The sequence below is a fragment of the Trichechus manatus genome, unplaced genomic scaffold (assembly GCF_000243295.1).
Source record: "Trichechus manatus latirostris isolate Lorelei unplaced genomic scaffold, TriManLat1.0 scaffold00004, whole genome shotgun sequence".
NCBI lineage: Eukaryota > Metazoa > Chordata > Mammalia > Sirenia > Trichechidae > Trichechus > Trichechus manatus.
This window is the reverse complement of record NW_004443940.1, coordinates 34,056,367-34,073,873: the sequence shown is the minus strand read 5'-3', so window position 1 is coordinate 34,073,873 and position 17,507 is coordinate 34,056,367. Positions and strand designations below refer to the sequence as shown.

The 17,507-nt window shown below is 49.1% G+C and overlaps 1 protein-coding gene across 1 annotated transcript in view; it reads right to left on the bottom strand.

Moving 5' to 3' along the window:
* Positions 1–17,507, bottom strand: part of FAM178B (family with sequence similarity 178 member B) — a 127,561-nt gene that overhangs the window by 66,942 nt on the left and 43,112 nt on the right. The window contains exons 12-13 of the mRNA XM_012556317.2: positions 13,285–13,390; positions 10,301–10,385 (exon numbers count right to left, since the gene is read on the bottom strand). Of these exons, the coding sequence (XP_012411771.2) occupies positions 10,301–10,385; positions 13,285–13,390 (191 nt within the window). The remainder of the gene's footprint in view (positions 1–10,300; positions 10,386–13,284; positions 13,391–17,507) is intronic.

The following is a 17,507-nucleotide window of genomic DNA, read 5'->3' as shown; positions in this document are numbered from 1 at the left end:
GCTTTGGTAGTTGGTTAGATCCATCAGTTACAGGATTAATCTCTGTAACAAAAGATTGTATAGCCACATCCTTGGTGAAATTCTAGGACATGGTGTTGTTACTGGAATAGGGAGGGTCTGTGTCCTGGAGCAGTCTAGCCAATGAAACACACTCCAAGTCAGAAAAAGTGAGAGAGTTTTAATTTAGGAAGTGTACACCACCAGGGATCCAACAGCAACACAGGCTGTCCTTAGGGAGTCCCAAAAGGCATTTTCACATTAGAGCTTATATATGATTTTTACAAAGGTTATAAGTGTTGTTATTCACTCCAAGATAATTACAAGAGACTATTATACTAAAGAGATAGGGAACGAATGGGACATTTCCTTATCAGGCTAAAGACGTACATCCCTGACATCTGGCTCTAATCTTCCTGTGGATCTTACAGTCACAAAACAGAGTCATTAACAAAGGTATGCGCAAAACAAGGCCATTAACGAAGATATGTGAAAAGGGAGAAGGCAAAGAAAAAAGCAAAAAAAAACTGTAATAGGTTTATTATGGCGTTAGTTATGTCAAGCCCTCAATTATCCCTTCTGAAAAGGAGAAAACATGCTGGGGAGTATTAGGGTCCCAGCGTCCTTAGTTCATAGAACAGAATTTTCCAAATCTTTCAAGTGTTGTTTTCATTCTGCACCATTCATTTTTAAGTCCATCTCTTTCCTTTCACAATTTACGTGGGCCCTCTAAGATCTTGCTTAGAAATCTCCTCAGCCAGATATTCAAGTTCATCACTTACAAGTTCTACCTTCCACCAAACATTTCAACATAATTCAGACAAGTTATTTGCCACTGCATAAAAAGCATCACCCTTCCTCCATTGTCCAATCACATGTTCATCGTTTCCTTTTAAAGCCTCACCAGAAGCACATTTGACGTCCACATTTCTAGCAAAATTCTGTTGCTGGCGCCATATGCATTCTCTAAGACAATGGAGACTTTCTCTACAGCTCTCCTCACTTCCTTGTGAGCCCTCACCAGAACTGCCTTTGATGGCCATGATTCTACCAACAGTCTCTTCAAGGCAATCAGGCTTTTACTATTAGGCACCTTAAAACTCTTCCAGCCTCCACCCATTACCCAATTCCAAAACCACTTCCCCACTGTAGGAACTGTTAGAGCTGCACCCCCACTTTTCAACATCAAATTCTTAGTTATGTAGTGCTGCTATAACAGAAATACCACAAGTGGGTGGCTTCAACAAACGGAAATTTATTTTTTCATAGTTTAGGAGGCTAGAAGTCCGTATTCAGGGTGCCAGTTCTAGGGGAAGGCTTTCTCTCTCTGTCGGCTCTGGGGGAAGGTCCTTGTCTCTTCAGCTTGTTTCCTGGTTCCCTGGAGTTCTCCATGTGGCTTGGCATCAATCTTCCCTCATCTCTGCTTCTCTTGCTTACTTGTTTAATCTCTTTTATATCTCAAAAGAGACACACCCTATACTAATCCTGTCATTAACATAACAAAGACTACCATTCCCAAATGGGATTACACCTACTCCTCACTTATCAACTATCTCATTATCTGACATTTTGCATTTCTGACAGTAGTAAAAAATTGCCATCCAACTATTTTGCTCATTAACGACGTACATCTGGCAGTAACCAACGCTGAGGTGCGAGGTGAGAGTAATGCTGGCTGGGATGGTTAAGGTTATGTGTCAACTTGTCTGGACCATGATTCTCAGTGGTTTGGTATCTAACGATGTAGTCACCGTTTATTTTGTGATCTGATGTGGTCATCCTCTACTTTTGCTTAACACGGATTTTCGCATAACTACCTAGTCTTTGGAACCTAGTCATGTTGATAAGTGAGGAATTGGTGTATAGCCACAAGCACAGAGGTTAGGATTTACAACACATATTTGGAGGGGGGACACAATTCAATCCATAACACCAGGTTTGGCAAATATTTCTTAATTATGAGACAAAAAGCATAAACGATAAAATAAACTATCAATAAAATGGTGCTCACTAAATATAAAAACTTTCATTCTTCAAAAGACACTGTCACGCAAACAAAAACAAAAGCCCCAGACTGGGGCAGGATATTTGCAAAACACGTATCTGACAAAGAACTGTAACTAGAATACATAGAAACTCTTATCATTTATTAACATAAACAACCCAATAAGAAAATGGGCAAAAAAAAAAAAAAGAACAGACACTTCACCAAAGAAGATATACAGATACAAACAAGCTCATGAAAAGATCATCAGTCTTTAGGGAAATGCAAATTAAAATCACCAGTTATCACTACATACCTATTAAAAAGACTGACCATACTAAGTGCTGGCGAGGTTGTGGAGCAACTGGATCTCTCATAAACTGTTAGTAGGAAATGGTACAACCACTCTGGAAAACAGTTTGGCAATTTCTTAAAAACCTTAAACATATACTTACCATATGACTCAGTCATTCCACTTCTAGATATTTACCCAAGGCAAATTAAAGCATATGCTCACATAAATAACTTGTATTAAGAATGTTTACAGCAGCTTTATTGTAATTGCCAAAAACTGAAAAGAATCCAAATGTGTATTAATAAATGAATGGATAAACAAGTTGTAGTACAGCCATACAATGGAATACTACTCAGCAATGAAAAGGTATAAGCTATTGATATATGTAACAACATCGATGAACTGAAAAATAATTAAGCTGAGTGAAAGCAGACCAAAAAAAAAAAAAAACCCACGGTATGATTTCATTTACGTAAAATTCTAGAAAATGCAAACTAATCCATAGTAGTCAATAGTAGATCAGTGGTTTCCTACAGACAAGATGGGAAAGAGGAATGAATTACAAAGAGCCACAGGAAACTTTTGAGGGTGATGGATACTTATCTTGATTGTGATCACAGTTTTATGGATGTAAACATATTCAAGTATATAAATTGTACACTTTAAACGTGTACAGGTTAATATGTATCAATTAGACGTCAATAAAACTGGTTTTTTTAAAAAGGAGGAGCCAAAATGTAAATATGAAGTGTTAATGTTTTCTCTCTGCACCTCCATGGCTCATCCCACCTCCAGAACCCCCCACTCTGTAGACCCCTGGTCTAGGAAGTCCTGCTGTGGCCAGCTGTGGCCTCTCCTGAGAGCGGGCGCAGAGAAGTGGGATGCTTCTAGAAGAGCAACTGTCCCCTGGAGGTCATATCAGATGAACAGCAAAGTGGCCAAGGAAATATGGTGTCGATAAACATATAGATGTAAAAACATAAAATGTGTGAACTGTGCATTAATTTTTTCCCCTGAAATAACCACAAGAAACTGTTAATAATGATTACTTGTGGAGAAGAAGTGTCCATGGAGCGGGTGGGGAGGTAGGCTTTCATTTTTCATTTTGCATCTTTTTCTCCAGTACTTGAATTTTCCAAACTTGTACATACATCACTAAAAAATAACAGAGGTTACCTGGGTGGTAAGATTATAGACCATTTCTTTGTTTTATTCTTTTTACATAAAGCAACGTTATAAATACTACCTGGGAGGGAGGGAGGGAAAGAGGGGAGAGAATGCAAGCAAGCAATGATAGAAAAGAAAGTGACCCACAAAATGGGGGTCCATCCAAGACACCCCCAAAGCCCCAGGCACCACCATACGGGAGCCCGTAGGACAAAAGGAAAAGCATGGGGACAAGTGTGGAAGAACAAAGTATTCAAAGACTCTGCTTGTGAGACTGAAGCTACCAGAGTTTGTTCTGAGAACTGAATTTCTCGCCCACTTCAGAGATATCCAAAGAATGTGCTAACCGGGTCATTTCGTTTTGTTCTCTCTCTCCTACACAAATATCACAGAAGCTGATACAGAATGAAATAGGTAGGCAAAAAATGTACAACATTGTTTTGGATGCTAACAGGAAAGAGCCTACAAGGGTTCTGTTCCTTTTCTAAAGTGTTTCGATTTCGCTGACAGAGCTATTTTTCTCATGGCACCGCTTCCTACTCAGAATGACTGGTGCTGAGTTAATGGCCAGTTCTACCTTGGCTCAGAGAAAACATGTTGGTTAAACAAACATCAGGTAATTTCTTTCAAACAATTAGTTGCACAAGAGTAAGTCTGCTCTCAAAATCAAGTCCTGCCACAAAAAAAAAAAAAAAAAAGTACTGGAGCTAATAAACGGGTTCAGCAAGGTTGCAGGATACAAGGTCAGTATACAAAAGTTGACTGTATTTCAATACACTAGCAATGAACGAAACAAAAGTGAAATTAAGAAAAACATTCCATTTACAATACCATCACAAAGCATAAAATATCTAAGAATACATCTGACAAAGGAAGTACAAGACTTGTACACTGAAAACTACAAACACTGCTGAAAGAAATGAATGACCTAAATAAATAGACGTTCTATGTTCACGAGCTGGAAGACTTCATATTGTTAAGGTGGCAATACTCCCCAAACTTACTTACAGCTTGTAACACCACCGCTATCAAAATCCTGGCTGCTTTTTTCTTTTTTTTTTTTTTAACAGAAATTGACAAGCTGATTCTAAAACTCAGGTGGCAATACTCCCCAAACTTACTTACAGCTTGTAACACCACCGCTATCAAAATCCTGGCTGCTTTTTTCTTTTTTTTTTTTTTTTACAGAAATTGACAAGCTGATTCTAAAACTCAGGTGGAATTACAAGGGACTCAGAATAGCCAAAACAATCTTGAAAAAGAAGAACGAAGTTGGAGGACTTACACTTCCCAATTCCAAAATTTACCTCAAAGCTATGGTAATCAAGACAGTGCGGTACTGACAGAGGACAGACATATGGATCAACAGTATAAAACTCAGAGTCCAGAAATAAACCCTCACAATTACGGTCAATTGATTTTTGACAAGGGTGCCCGGACAATTCAGTGGGGAAAGAATAGACTTTTCAACAAATGGTGTCACTAAACCTGTATATCCACATGCAAAGGAATGAAGTTGGATCCCCTACCTCACACCATATACAGAAATTAACACAAAATGTATCTAAGACCTAAATGTGAAAGCTAAAACTATAAAACTCTTAGAAGAAAACACAGGCATAAATCTTAACGACCTAAGACTAGGTAATAACTTCTTAGATATGACACCAAAAGCACAAATGACAAATGAAGAAATAAATAAACTGTACTTCATCAAAATTAAAAACCTCTGAGCTTCAAAGGACACTATGAAGAAAGTGAAAAGGCAACTCACGGAATGGGAGAAAATATTAGCAAATCACACATCTGATAAGGGACTAGTATACAGAATATATAAAGAATTCTTACAACTCAACTAAATGACAAACAATCCAACTAAGAACTGGGCAAAGGATTTGAATATACATTTTTCTAGAGAAGACATACAAGTGGCCCATAAGCATGTGGAAAAATGCTTAACATCATTAGTCATCAGGGAAATGCAAACCCAAGCCACAATGAGATACCACTTCACACCCACAAGGATGACTATAGTAAAAAAAAAAAAAAAAAGACAGATAATAGTAAGAGCTGGAGATGATTTGGAGAAACTGGAACTCTCACACATTTCTGGTAGGAACGTAAAATGGTGCAGCTGCTTTGGAAAACAGTCTGGAAGTTCCTCGAAAAGTTCAACATAAAGTTACCATATGCCCCAGCCTTGAAAACAGTATGACCAAGTGAAAGAAGCCCGTCTCAAAAAGCCACGTGTTATACGATTCCCTTTATATGAAGTGTCCAGAACAGGCAAATCCAGAGAGACAGAAAGGAGACTGCTTGGGAGGAGGGGGGAATGGGGTGATCCCTGAGTATGGGGTTTCCTTCTGGGGTGATGAAAACGTTCAGGAATTAGATAGTGGTGATGGTTGCACAATCTTGTGAATGTCTCACAAACCAGTGAACTGTACACTTTACAAGGGTGAATTTTATGTTATGTGAATCATATCTTTAAAAAAATGCTACCCTGGTCTTGCAAGGTATTAACAGAGTTTTGCTGTGCCTGCAATGGCCCCCACTGTCCTCCAAGATCTGGTCCCAAACTTTCAGTCTTATCACCTGCTCGCCCTCTTTTAAGGAAGCCCCACTTGTCCCATTTCCTTGTCTTTGTTCCCTCTACTCCCGCTATCTCTGCACACCCAAATCCGTCCTCCAGGGGTGCAACCCGGTGGCCCACAGTCAAATATAGTCTACAGATGGTTCACACTGATGTCACGTGGTTGTTTTTTTTTAAACTGAATTAGCTACTAAGAGGCGATTTCACCCAGACACCCACCTCCCAGCTTGTGGCAGGCTCCGCCACCTGCCTGCCCAAGAGCCTGGCTCCCCTTCCTTGTCGCTAAGGAAATCTGGGCTTGTTCAGGCGTCTGCTCAGGGAAAGTGGGTCCACTCCAGTGGATGAACCATTCATCCCAATTGCCTTTGCAGGGACTGGTCTAAGGGTGGCTACTGGAGCAGTCAGAGCTCTGAGCCACAAGCAACAAAAACAGGTTCTGGCTGTTTAAACAGAAACAGGCTTATTATATGTCAGAAGCCAATTTACCGTAAAGCTAATGATGCTTCAGCTCTAGGGCCTCTCACGTGCACAGTGCCTGTGAGCCGTCTAGGTTGGGCAGGGAAGCCAGGTTGCAATCAGGATGCATTTCTACATAAACAGTTCTGGTAAATATCCTAAACTGGTCTAGGAGAAAGGCACCTGAATCTCCCGAGGGCAAGGATTTGGTATCATTTCTTTACTCATTCTAAACAAACGTTCACTTTCCTCTTTAATTTTCCACCTAGTCAATGACCCAGATGGTAGAATTACAGACAAGAATCTGAAAATAGCTATTATAACTATTCTCCAGGTGGTCAAAGAAAATATGCTCATACTGAATGCACAAATAGGAAATCTTAGCAGAGAAACAGAAACTATTAGGAAAAAAAGAACTAAGAGGGGCTGGAAAACGGTCTTCTGGGTTCTATTCTGGAGGGGTGAGACTCATGAAGCTGGACATTTCCTCAGATACAGCCAGGGTATTCAAAGGGTACCAGGTAGGCAGAAAACATGGCAAATGTCCCCTAAAGCCCGTGATCAGTTCTAGCTAATGAAACAACAGGGGAAAACTCCCTGATGAAAAGAGAGTATGAGAAGAAATGACCTCTTATCTTCTAATCTTCCCCTTTCTGTCTTGAAGGATGTTGTCTCATGAGTACATGACGCTACCTTGGGCAATGGCAGCCATTTTGCCACCATGAGGTGAAGCAGTGAGAATGGCAGGCACAGAAACTAACCAGAGCTCTGATACCGCAGATCTGCTGAACACACATACTCTGGAACCACACACCTCTAAACTTGTTGTCATATGAGATGATAAACTGCTCTTAAGAGGGTATCTGTTACTTACAGTAAAAAAAAGTCCTGATTAAAATGGAGAGATCTGGCATTTACACATGGCCATCATGGTGTACAAAGCCCTTTAGATAGGTCAGGTGCTCTCTAGTTACTGGTTTCACTTGGTCCCTGTACACAACTGAATTTGCAATCCCTGCCCTATATATCTTTTGAGAGATGGCTCAACTGCCCCTCTTTACAAAAAGCACTTCCTGATTATTGTCTCCCCCTCACCCCGACCCTACCTACCTAACTAGAAGTAATTTCGCTTTCCTTGGGACTACCACAGTGTTTCAATCACATCATACGCATGTGAAAACTGGATGAAGAATAAGGAAGACCGAAGAAGAACCGACGCCTTTGAATCGTGGTTGGAGAAGAATGTTGAATACATCACGGACTGCCAAAAGAATAAACAAATCTGTCCTGGAAGGAGTACAGCCAGAATGCTCCTCAGAAGCAAGGACGGTGAGACTTCATCTCATGCACTTTGGACATGTTATCAGGAGGGACCAGTCCCTGGAGAAGGACATCATGCTTGGTAAAGTAGAGGGTCAGCGAAAAAGAGGAAGACAATCAATGAGATGGACTGACACAGTGGCTGCAACAATGGGCTCAAACATAGCAACGACTGTGAGGATGGCGCAGGACTGGGCAGCGTTTCGTGCTGCTGTACATCGGGTCACTGGGAGTCAGAACCGACTCGACAGCACCTAACAACCACCACCACCACAGTTCTGCCACTGGCTCCTCATCTCCTGTCGTAACTGCTTGTCCCCTCCTACTGGCTACATGCCTTATGAGCGCAGGAGCCGGGTCCTATGCGTCACTTACCTGCCATCCAGAGAGGTGCCTGAATACAGGAGGCTCTCGATGCATCCTTCCTGAACCCACAAATGAACATTTGCTGCGGTGAAGAATGGTAAGGTTCCAGAATATCCCACTCTCTGAGACCACCGAGGAGCCTGGAGCTTTGCACAGGCAACACGGGGTGCTTCTCAACCCAGGAAAACAACTCCCCATCACACACCAATACGCCAGTGTGCGGCGGGCTGCCTCAGCCTCTCACCCATCACCCTGAGCAAATCCACAGCAGCCAGCTCTCTGCAGCCCACCGCCTAGGTCCTGCTAGAGACCCTGAGGCGGCCTCAGTGCTCCCGGGACTCAGGATGCTTCTTGGGATCCAGGTGATGGCATAGGACACTTCCAGGACAGTCTGGAAACAGCTGTCAGTCACCACAAACTCCAGGGAAGGACAGAAATTTACACCCGACATACGACACACAACATCACTTTCACTTTACTAAAAGAAAGGTCGGCAACTTGAACACAAACGCACACATCACTGACGCAAACAGGAGGGGTTGCGGCCTCAGGGGCCTGTGGCAGGCCCCACAAAGGGCACCCAGAGCCCTCGGGTTGCTAACAAATCCTGAGGAACTGGGCTGACTTCTGTATCAGTGCCGGCTCCAACTCAGCCTCAGAAATGCCTCGTGCACTGGCGAGGGTTTTCAGCCCCAGCTCTTGGTGGGCTCGCTGACACCTGGCTCTTTGCTTGAGCCCAGCCTTGGACTTGGCCCTAATCAGCCAAGGGCTCAACCTCCAGTCTGGAATTCTCCAGGCCAGGGTCTGTTCTATGGAGCAGGGAAACCCAATCACGTTTCACACCAGAGCCTGGACTCTCCCGGGTTGGGATCTCAGGTGCTGTCCATGAGAAGGGCCTGCTGGGACTCGGGGGGCTGCCCCTGGGCCCTCAGCGTGGACAGCAGCCAGGGAGAGTGGGATGTCCCCCTGCCTCTGCAGAGAAGCCGCGTACCAGTGCGCGGAAGGGGACAGCAGGACAAGAGAAGCCTCTGTTCTCCAAAAGGGCAGGCACGCTGCAGTGGGGGCTGCAGAGGCTCCAAAGGGCAGCCTGGGCTGCGAGGGCAAAGGTTACGAAAAGGGAGAGGAGGCTGAGACTAGTGCTATTCAGAAGATGGCAGTTAGAGGGGTCCTCTGGGGGTGGGAGGAGTCCGGAACGCTCTCATGTAACAGATGCCCCCCCCCCCCACCCCGGGCACAGCCAACTCCTGAAGCAGGGGAGGCACAAAGGCAGGACTCAAAGGGGGCGATGTGTGCACCCCGGCCTGTAACCTTGGCCTTGAGAGCTGTGTGCTCTCGCTCCAAGGGGGGGCAGGCTGCAGCTGGGGCAGAGGCGCGTCTGGGCACGGTGGGGGCCTCTCCGTGGCTGCCATAAGCACCTGACTGGTTACGCAGTCTTTTTTGGTGCCAAAGTGTCTATGTTCAGGTGCCGAATGATGACAGGCTGGGAAGGGTGCAGCCACAAAAGGGAAGTTAATTGCTTCTGTGGAACTCTGAACATCAGCAAAGTACAAAGGTGACTTAAACGCACCCTAACTGCCACGGCAAAGATACAGGCTGGAGACCGTCACTCCAGTCCGACCCAGCCTCGGGGCTCTGCCAACCCCTCAATCAGAGCACCGGCAGAAGGTGGCAGCTTCAGGGCCCTCTCCCTGTGACTCCAGGCCAAGGAGCATCCCTGATGTGGTGGAGATGTTCCTGGAGCCCTCCGGAGCAAACCGGGGCTCTCGGCAAGAATTTGGGAGCAAGCTGTCCACTTGGACCCAGAGACGGCCTCAGTCTGAACCCAGCTTCCCTGGGCCGCGCTCAGATCCCCAGCTTCTGTGAGGTCAGCCTCGACTTGGCCCCGGTGATCTGGATCTGGGGCCCAACCAGGGTGCCGAAGAGCCTGCTGGCTCAGCTGGTTGCTAACCCCGGAGCCAGAGCCAAAGACGGCCCAATGGCGCCACAGCCCAGGTGATGCAACGTCTCTGCCAGCACGTCCCCTGCGTGCTGGGCTCCTGGGGGGACGAGAGCCGCGGACTGTACAAGCTCTCGAGCCTGGGCATGCAGAGTGCCAATCTCCACCCCACACCCTCGTACTGACCGGGCGGATGGAAGAGCCTATCCACGCTGAGATCCCATAGGAGACCAAAGGCTTCTGAAGAAGTTTCCGGAGGCCATGTCAGCAGCTAGGAGGAGAAAAAACAAGTTAGCTCCACATTCCTGTGGAGTAATAGTAGCAGACTTCTTCAGAGGCCACCATGGGTTAGTCAAAGTACCTTATCCCATTTAATCCTCACAGGACCACAAGGTAGAAAGGTAAGTTATTCCCACTTCACAGATGAGGAAACCAAGCTCAGAGAGATCAAGCAACTTCCCCAAGGTCACACAGCTAATCAAAGCGGCAAAGCCTGGATTCAAGCCCAGGTCAATGTGATCTGAAACCATCTTTGTTTCCTCCTACTCCATCCACTCCTGGTGTGACAGTCTTGGTCCTTTGGCCCCTCACTCCCTGTGGTCACAGCCTGCCCCTCCAGGGCTGGGCCAGCGTAGTGGGAGAACCAGCTGATAAGCACCGACCACAGTGAGCTGACAATGGCAGGGTCAGCCCCTCAGCATGATCTTCGCATTGTTTCCAGGCAGCACCTTAATTTACGGTCCGAGACCACCACCTCTGGGAGGTTCCCGGGACGGAGCACACCTTCTCACGTAACCTGAGGCCCTGCCCGCCTGAGTCAAGATCACTGGGATCCTTGTTTGGATGTCCCTTGAGTCTGGGGTCATAAGCTGGGGGTTTAGGATGTGGCAAGAGCATGGCATGGGGACGAGCAGTGGGACAGCACCTTCCCACTCGTGCCGTCCGGTCTGGGGACACACTGACAAGGCCAGGCCTCAGAGGAGGGCCACTCCTGCCCACGGTCGGCCATGCTGTGTTAGGGCATGCCAGCTGGGCCTAGCGCCACCATGCTTCCCGCTGGGGTTGGGAGGATCGGGAGGGTGCCAACCAACGCCAGCTGTGGTGGATGCCATGGTGCATGCCCCCTTCCAGGACTGAGGCCCTCATCCTCCCTGGGCTGGGCACTGCTGTGGCTGAGGGCCCTCAGCCAAGCCCCTGTCTGGGCACTGCCCTTGTCCAAGGTCATGGACCCTCCCCAAGAGCAGAATGCATCTGACAACTGGTCAATGCTGGGTCCAAAGGCCTGGACCTCTTGCCTCAATTTAGGACAATTCTAAAGTGTTCAGCGTCTGCTGAATGAATGAAAGAATTGAGTGAGTGTCATTGCTATAATGGGAAAATATATCCCAAACTGTAAGAAAAGCAAAACCTCTGAAGTGAACTTTTAGGGTTCATTCTTGCTGAGGCCTGTGCACAGTCACTGTGCTTGGCAGATATCAGCCCTCCCCCCCCAGGACAGAGACACTGGGCAGAGTCCGCCCACAAGGCTTGCAAAGCCAAGTACACCCCTTAACTGATCTGGCTTCAGTCGTCGGGGAAGGAGGAACGTTTGTTTCTTCTTCCCGAAGAGTGTGAACTGAAACCTCTGAGCTAGCATCGTTTCTTCCTGAGCGGAGCTATGGGGGCACCAGAAGGACAAAGCAGTTTACAGGACTACGCGGTTAACCCTTCTGTGGTGCTCCGGGCCCCAGTTAACAAAGTAGAAAACCCAGGCACAGGCTGATGTTAAGAAGCTCAGCTCAGGTCACGCACAGCCAGTAAGCGGCAGAGCCAAAGTTCAAATCCGGCCTGGCCTGTCTGACTCAGAGCTGGTCCCTGACTCCTGGGTTCTATGGAGGGATGGAGGTGGGAGAGGGGAGGAGGGAGGGCTCACACACCCCTCATAGGGACAGGGCTTCCAGAGCCCGATGGAGATCAGCCAGCAGAGGCGACATCCACGTGGTGTCAGGGTTGCACAAGGACTCTGCGGACATGTCTTGGATGAACCCTTTGTACCTCCCAATGCCCGACTGTGCGCTTTGTCACAGACCGTGCAAGGCGCAAAGAGACGCAGCAGTGCTGGGGACAGAGAATAATGGCTGCACTGTTCCTGTTACTCACGCAGGACCCCAATGGGCTGAGGGGAGGGGCAAGGGCAAGAGCCACAACAGGGCCCCAAGAGCTGAGGGTGCCTTCTTCCCCTGGGGCAGGGCAGAGCAGCCTGAAGGACCCCAGAGGGCAGAGGCCAGCACCAGAGGGCTCTTTCCAGAGGGCGGCCAGCCTGTCAAGGCTGAGTTCCTTGAATAACCTGCCCCAACAGTGGCTCTGATTTACAGCTGTGGTGCAGGCTCCCACTGGCAGTAACGGGGCCAGCTAGAACTTGCATTCTGCCCGTCCCCAGGCAGGGATGGTCCTGGACGGGGGTCAAGGCTAGCATCCTCATCCCTTGCATTCAAATCACAGCAGCTGATGCCTTGGCGACCCTGTCAGTTTGTCTTTCTCTGAGCAAAGGTTTCAATCCCTGGGCAGACAACAGGTTCCCACAAAGCACAAAGTGCCAGCAGCAACCAGGGTGGAATAAACTGGGGCAGATGGAACAGCTGTTCTAGGCTTTTCCAGCCAACCTACAACTGCACACCAGGAAGCAGACATTCAGACACCCGAGCACCCTCAGCTCGGGAGGGTCCCTGTACCACCACCCCTGCAGGGCTGCAGGGGCCCTGAGCAGCTCCCCCTGCTTACGGGACGAGGGGCAGAGGGCCTGGAATGGAGAGCATCAGAGAGGAGATGAGCTTTGGCACAAAGGAAGCACTTACTGAGTAGCAGGGATGGGGTCACCGAGAGTTAGATCCCAAGTCCGCTTGGAGCACCAGGCCCCTTGGGAAAGCTAAGACAGGACTTCTGGTGGTACCAGCAACCCACAAGGCAATATGCCTGGGGGGAGGTGGCTGCTGGCTCAGCCCCTCGCGCTGTAAGACCCCCACCAGGATCAACGCTCAGTAAGTATTACTCCTTCCTCTCAAGTCTAGGATAAGCACCCAAGGGAAGAAGAGGTTAAGTGCGAAGCCCCTCCTGCCGGCTGCCAGCACAGACCTGCCGGGGCTATTAGGCTGGAATGCTCCGCCACCTAGTGGTAGGTCTGTGGTCCTCACCTGGAAGAGCCACTGGAGCAGGGGGACGGGGCAGTCGGGCGTGTGCAGGTACAGGTTGCTCAGAAGGCCCCTGTGAAGGAAGGAGAGCTGCTGGGCCGGCGGGGAGCTGTGGGGGCAAAGGAGGTGAGGTTAGGAGTGGCCTCCGGGCCCTGCCAGCTGACCTGTCGTGCCCGTGGTCAGCAGCCTCTGCTTAACAGAGGCCACTCTGCATGCCTGCTTTGCTAAAACTGCAGGAGCTTCTCATTGTTCAACGTCACCCGGGATGCTAGGAAGCACATCCGGGGTTTGTATCGCAAAAATGCTTCTAGGGCACTTGAGGCAAGGCGCTGTAGGGAGAACTGCCGTCATCAAAATCAGCTGCTTTCTCTCATGCCTCCCATTTCAAGGTGTCTTAAGCACACGGCTGGGTGACACATTTTGTCTTTTCCATTTGGCTGGGTGACACATTTTGTCTTTTCCGTTTGGCAGAGGTGAAGTGAGGTATATACCAGGATTGCAAAAGGACCTGTGGCCAGGTGAGGGGAGCCCAGGAGTCACGCCTCTTGAGCCGTGAGCTCCGGTGCACCGGGCAGGCAGAATTACCACTGGGGCCACAGCCAGCGCCCTGGGGTCTGGTTACACAGAGCATTTCTGCCACGGCCTGTATTTTTCCAAAACAAAGGGGATACCCGAGAAGACGGGGAAATAACAGAAAAGAGGCCCAGAACAGGGAAATTCTGGGAAGGGATTCTCCAGAAACCATCTGAGCAGCACTTGTCCCAGAGCCCACAGGGTGGGGGGCTCCCTGTGCAGCCCAGAACGGGGAAATTCTGGGAAGGAAACAGCAAACAAGGGTTCCATACGGGATTCTCCAGAAACCATCTGAGCAGCACTTGTCCCAGAGCCCACAGGGCGGGGGGCTCCCTGCGCAGCCGTGGCTACAAGCCTGCTTTGCAGTCGATACGTCTTACTGCGTCTCTCTCTCCCAACACACCAAACCCGCTGTCATCGACTTGGCCCTAGAGGACAGACTAGAACTGCCCCACAGGGTTTCCAAGGCTGTAATTTTTGCTGAAGCAGACCGCCACATCGTTCTCTTGCAGAGCGGCTGGTGGGTTCGAACCACCGACCTTCTGGTTAGCAGTTGGGCCCTTCAGCCTCTATGCCAGGAGCCCTGGTTCCCTTCTAACAGGGGTTTTCAAAGTCAAACTGCTAAAAACTTGCGAACAGATAGTGGGGATGGCCGCACCACAGGGCGAATGTAATGAACGTCACTGAATTGTTCGTGTAAAATGGATGAACTGGCAAATGTTACGTATGTATTTCGCCACAATTAAAACCAAAAACAAGGCAAACTGCTGACGTGAAGGGCGCTGTGCTTTGATCACCGGCCCTGAAGGACAGCTTGACCTGCAGAGTGAGGAGCTGGAATATTCCACGTGGTTTCAGGAGCTCTGGGGAAAGGGGCTTTGAAAGCCATCTTAGAAGGGCTGGTGAGGCTGTCTTGCCCTCCCCATGCTCCTGGTCACCCCCGGCGCCATGCGGCTTGGGGTAGGATTGCTCTCCTATCTGTGCGTTCTGTGAATGCTGTTTTGCTCTCACTCTAGATACGTCCCAAAAACAATACGGATTTCAGGAAATGACGAAGTAGCTTCCTGTCCGTTCTTCTTTTTAATGTCCAAATCCACGCAAAGAACGATTCCGATCGTATGCAGTCATGACCCTAGACAGAAATTTCCTGTCAGCCCAATCTTCTTTTCTTCCCTTTTCTTTGCTTTCTTTTTTAAAGGACATCATGTTTTATCCCGCCAGGAACAGAATGCTCCCAAAGACTTTCCTCCAAGCCACTATCTTTCTGAGTATGTCCAGGCATTTTTCCCTCTAAATCATTTAAGTTCAGAGAAGAAAGCAGCTTTGTTGCTGCTGTGGTGGAGTTCACCGCTCTAACACGGCCCTCTGTTTGTACACGCAAACACACGTGCACTCCAGGGCTGCCAGCACACCCCCTCTGCCCCACGTGCCGGGACACATGGACGCCCGCAGGGAGACGCGTTCACAGGCTGACCTCGAGAGCATGTACTGAGATGCAGGGCTGAAGCACGGCACCCGGGAAGCAGACAATCCCCAAGCAAACAAAGTCGGGGGGGAGGGGTGCTCTCAAATTGGCAGTGACCCCGCCAGCGGCCCTGTGGCCAGGAGGCCGGTGCTCCGTATTCTATGGAAACACACGCTCTGGCATTCTGGCAGGCGGCACGCTGCCAGCTTCTCAGTGGGGGAATTGATTGTACAAGCCCCTGTTGGCTCAGATTAGCGCACTTCCAACTGCTGCTCTCGGGGAGAAACACCCCTCCCCGCCACAGTGTCTCCCTTCTGCTCCGCTGGCCTTAGACGATAGTTTCTGCCAGAGAATGCACCTGCCTGAGCTCATTACTGCTGAGTGAGATTTAGTCTGTAACACCAGGAGCCAAGAGATAGGCAGAAAGGGCACATCCCTGCTCTGTCTCGAAGTCACTGGCTTTCAAGGAATTCTTTGTCTCGAGCTGGATGAGATGCAAGGATTCTCAATCACAAGTGGGTCTGCTCTGCACCAGAGTAGAGTTGCCTCACCTCAGCTGAACCGTGAGTGGTTTCAGGCGGTTCAGGGGAAGAGCCAAGGCCAGTGGTGTAAGGTAACCTCAGGCTTGGCTGAGAGCAGGAGACGGCCTCGCGTGCAGAAGCCACTCGGTCTCTGAGGCAGGGAGGAGAGTCACCCCAGCAGCACCTAGGCAGGGGTGTCTGGAGGAAAAGCAGGTCTGGGGGCTCTGGGAGGAGGGTGGTGAAAGCCCAAACACCTTAGACTGTAGAATTAACCATTGTTGTTGTTAGGTGCCATCAACTCGGTTCCAGCTCATAGCGACCCTACGTACAACAGAACGAAACACTGCCCGGTCCTGTGCCATGTTCACAATTGTTGCTATGTTTGAGCCCACTGTTGCAGCCACTGTGTCAGTCCATCTCGTTGAGAGTCTTCCTCTTCTTTGCTGACCCTCTCTCTACTTTACCAAGCATGATGTCCTTCTCCAGGGACTGATACTGCTCCCTAACATTAGGTTTACAAAAGCCCACATCAGGTCCATAAATCAACACTGACAAGGGGCCGGGTGGGAGCCTTTTCCTGCAGTAAAGCCAGCGTGCCAAGGGTCGGTACTTATCCTGGGAATGTGGGAAGGCCCCAGAGTAAGATGGGAGGGGCAGAGCCTCCATCAGCAGTGGATGCCTCGCAGGCCCAGCTGTCAGCCATCAGCTCTGATCATCCCAGCGGCGGGGGGCGGGGGCTGTCTCGTTGGGACCCTGGGTCTTTGCTCGGGAAGGAGACATGAGCAGCCACCATCAGACACTGCTAATCCCCAGCCACGATGGCAATGACAAAGGGCAGAGGTCTGCTTCTACCCTCACCACCCACAGGAAGAGAAGGAAGGAACGGGGAGGAAATGAGCCCAAAAGGGGAAACACACAAAACAAGCAGAAAACAAAGAAGGGGCCAGCTTGGTTCAGCATGTCGGGCTTCTGGAACACAGCCCCGGCTTCCCACTTGTGATGGCTCTTCCTAACAACGTCCAAATAAAGATTCCTCCAGGCTCCTGATCCTCATCCATCTTGTGGGCAGCTCTCCCAGTGGGCAGTCTCTAAACGCCTCGGGAATCCCAAATGATGGCAGTGGGATGAGCACCCAGTGTAGTTATTTATACAGGATCAGTTTCTGCGCTTTTGCCAAGTTACTCAAATGAAGGTTTCAAGAAAATGCCAAAGCAGAACAGAAACAAATAAAGGTCAAAGCCTTCACCACTGCTCATCTTCATTCTCTCTTGCCTTTGTCGAAAGACACACGAGAACCACCACTGTGGGAACCCAGGGACCCCCAGGACCTGCTCCCTGGCCAACACCTTCATCACACCCAGCAAATCCCCACTGGGCTGCTTCCGCGTGCTCACTGCTTTCGGGCCAGCTGTAGCCATGGGGGCGGCTCAGCCCCGTCCACGGGCCCTAGCTGCTGGATTTATTTCACCCCCGCTTAGGGATGAACTAATGCCAGATGCCAGGAAGAGGGGGAGCTTGCTCGTCCCAAAACAAGGGCTGGGGCTGCCAGTCTCTGGGGGAGCCAGCGTGTAGTAGCCATTTCCTGCGGATGCGGCTGGGGCGCACCCACAGCCTCCAGCCTCCTGCTGGCTGAGTCTTCACAGGGGCGCACCTGTACTGTGGGTGGG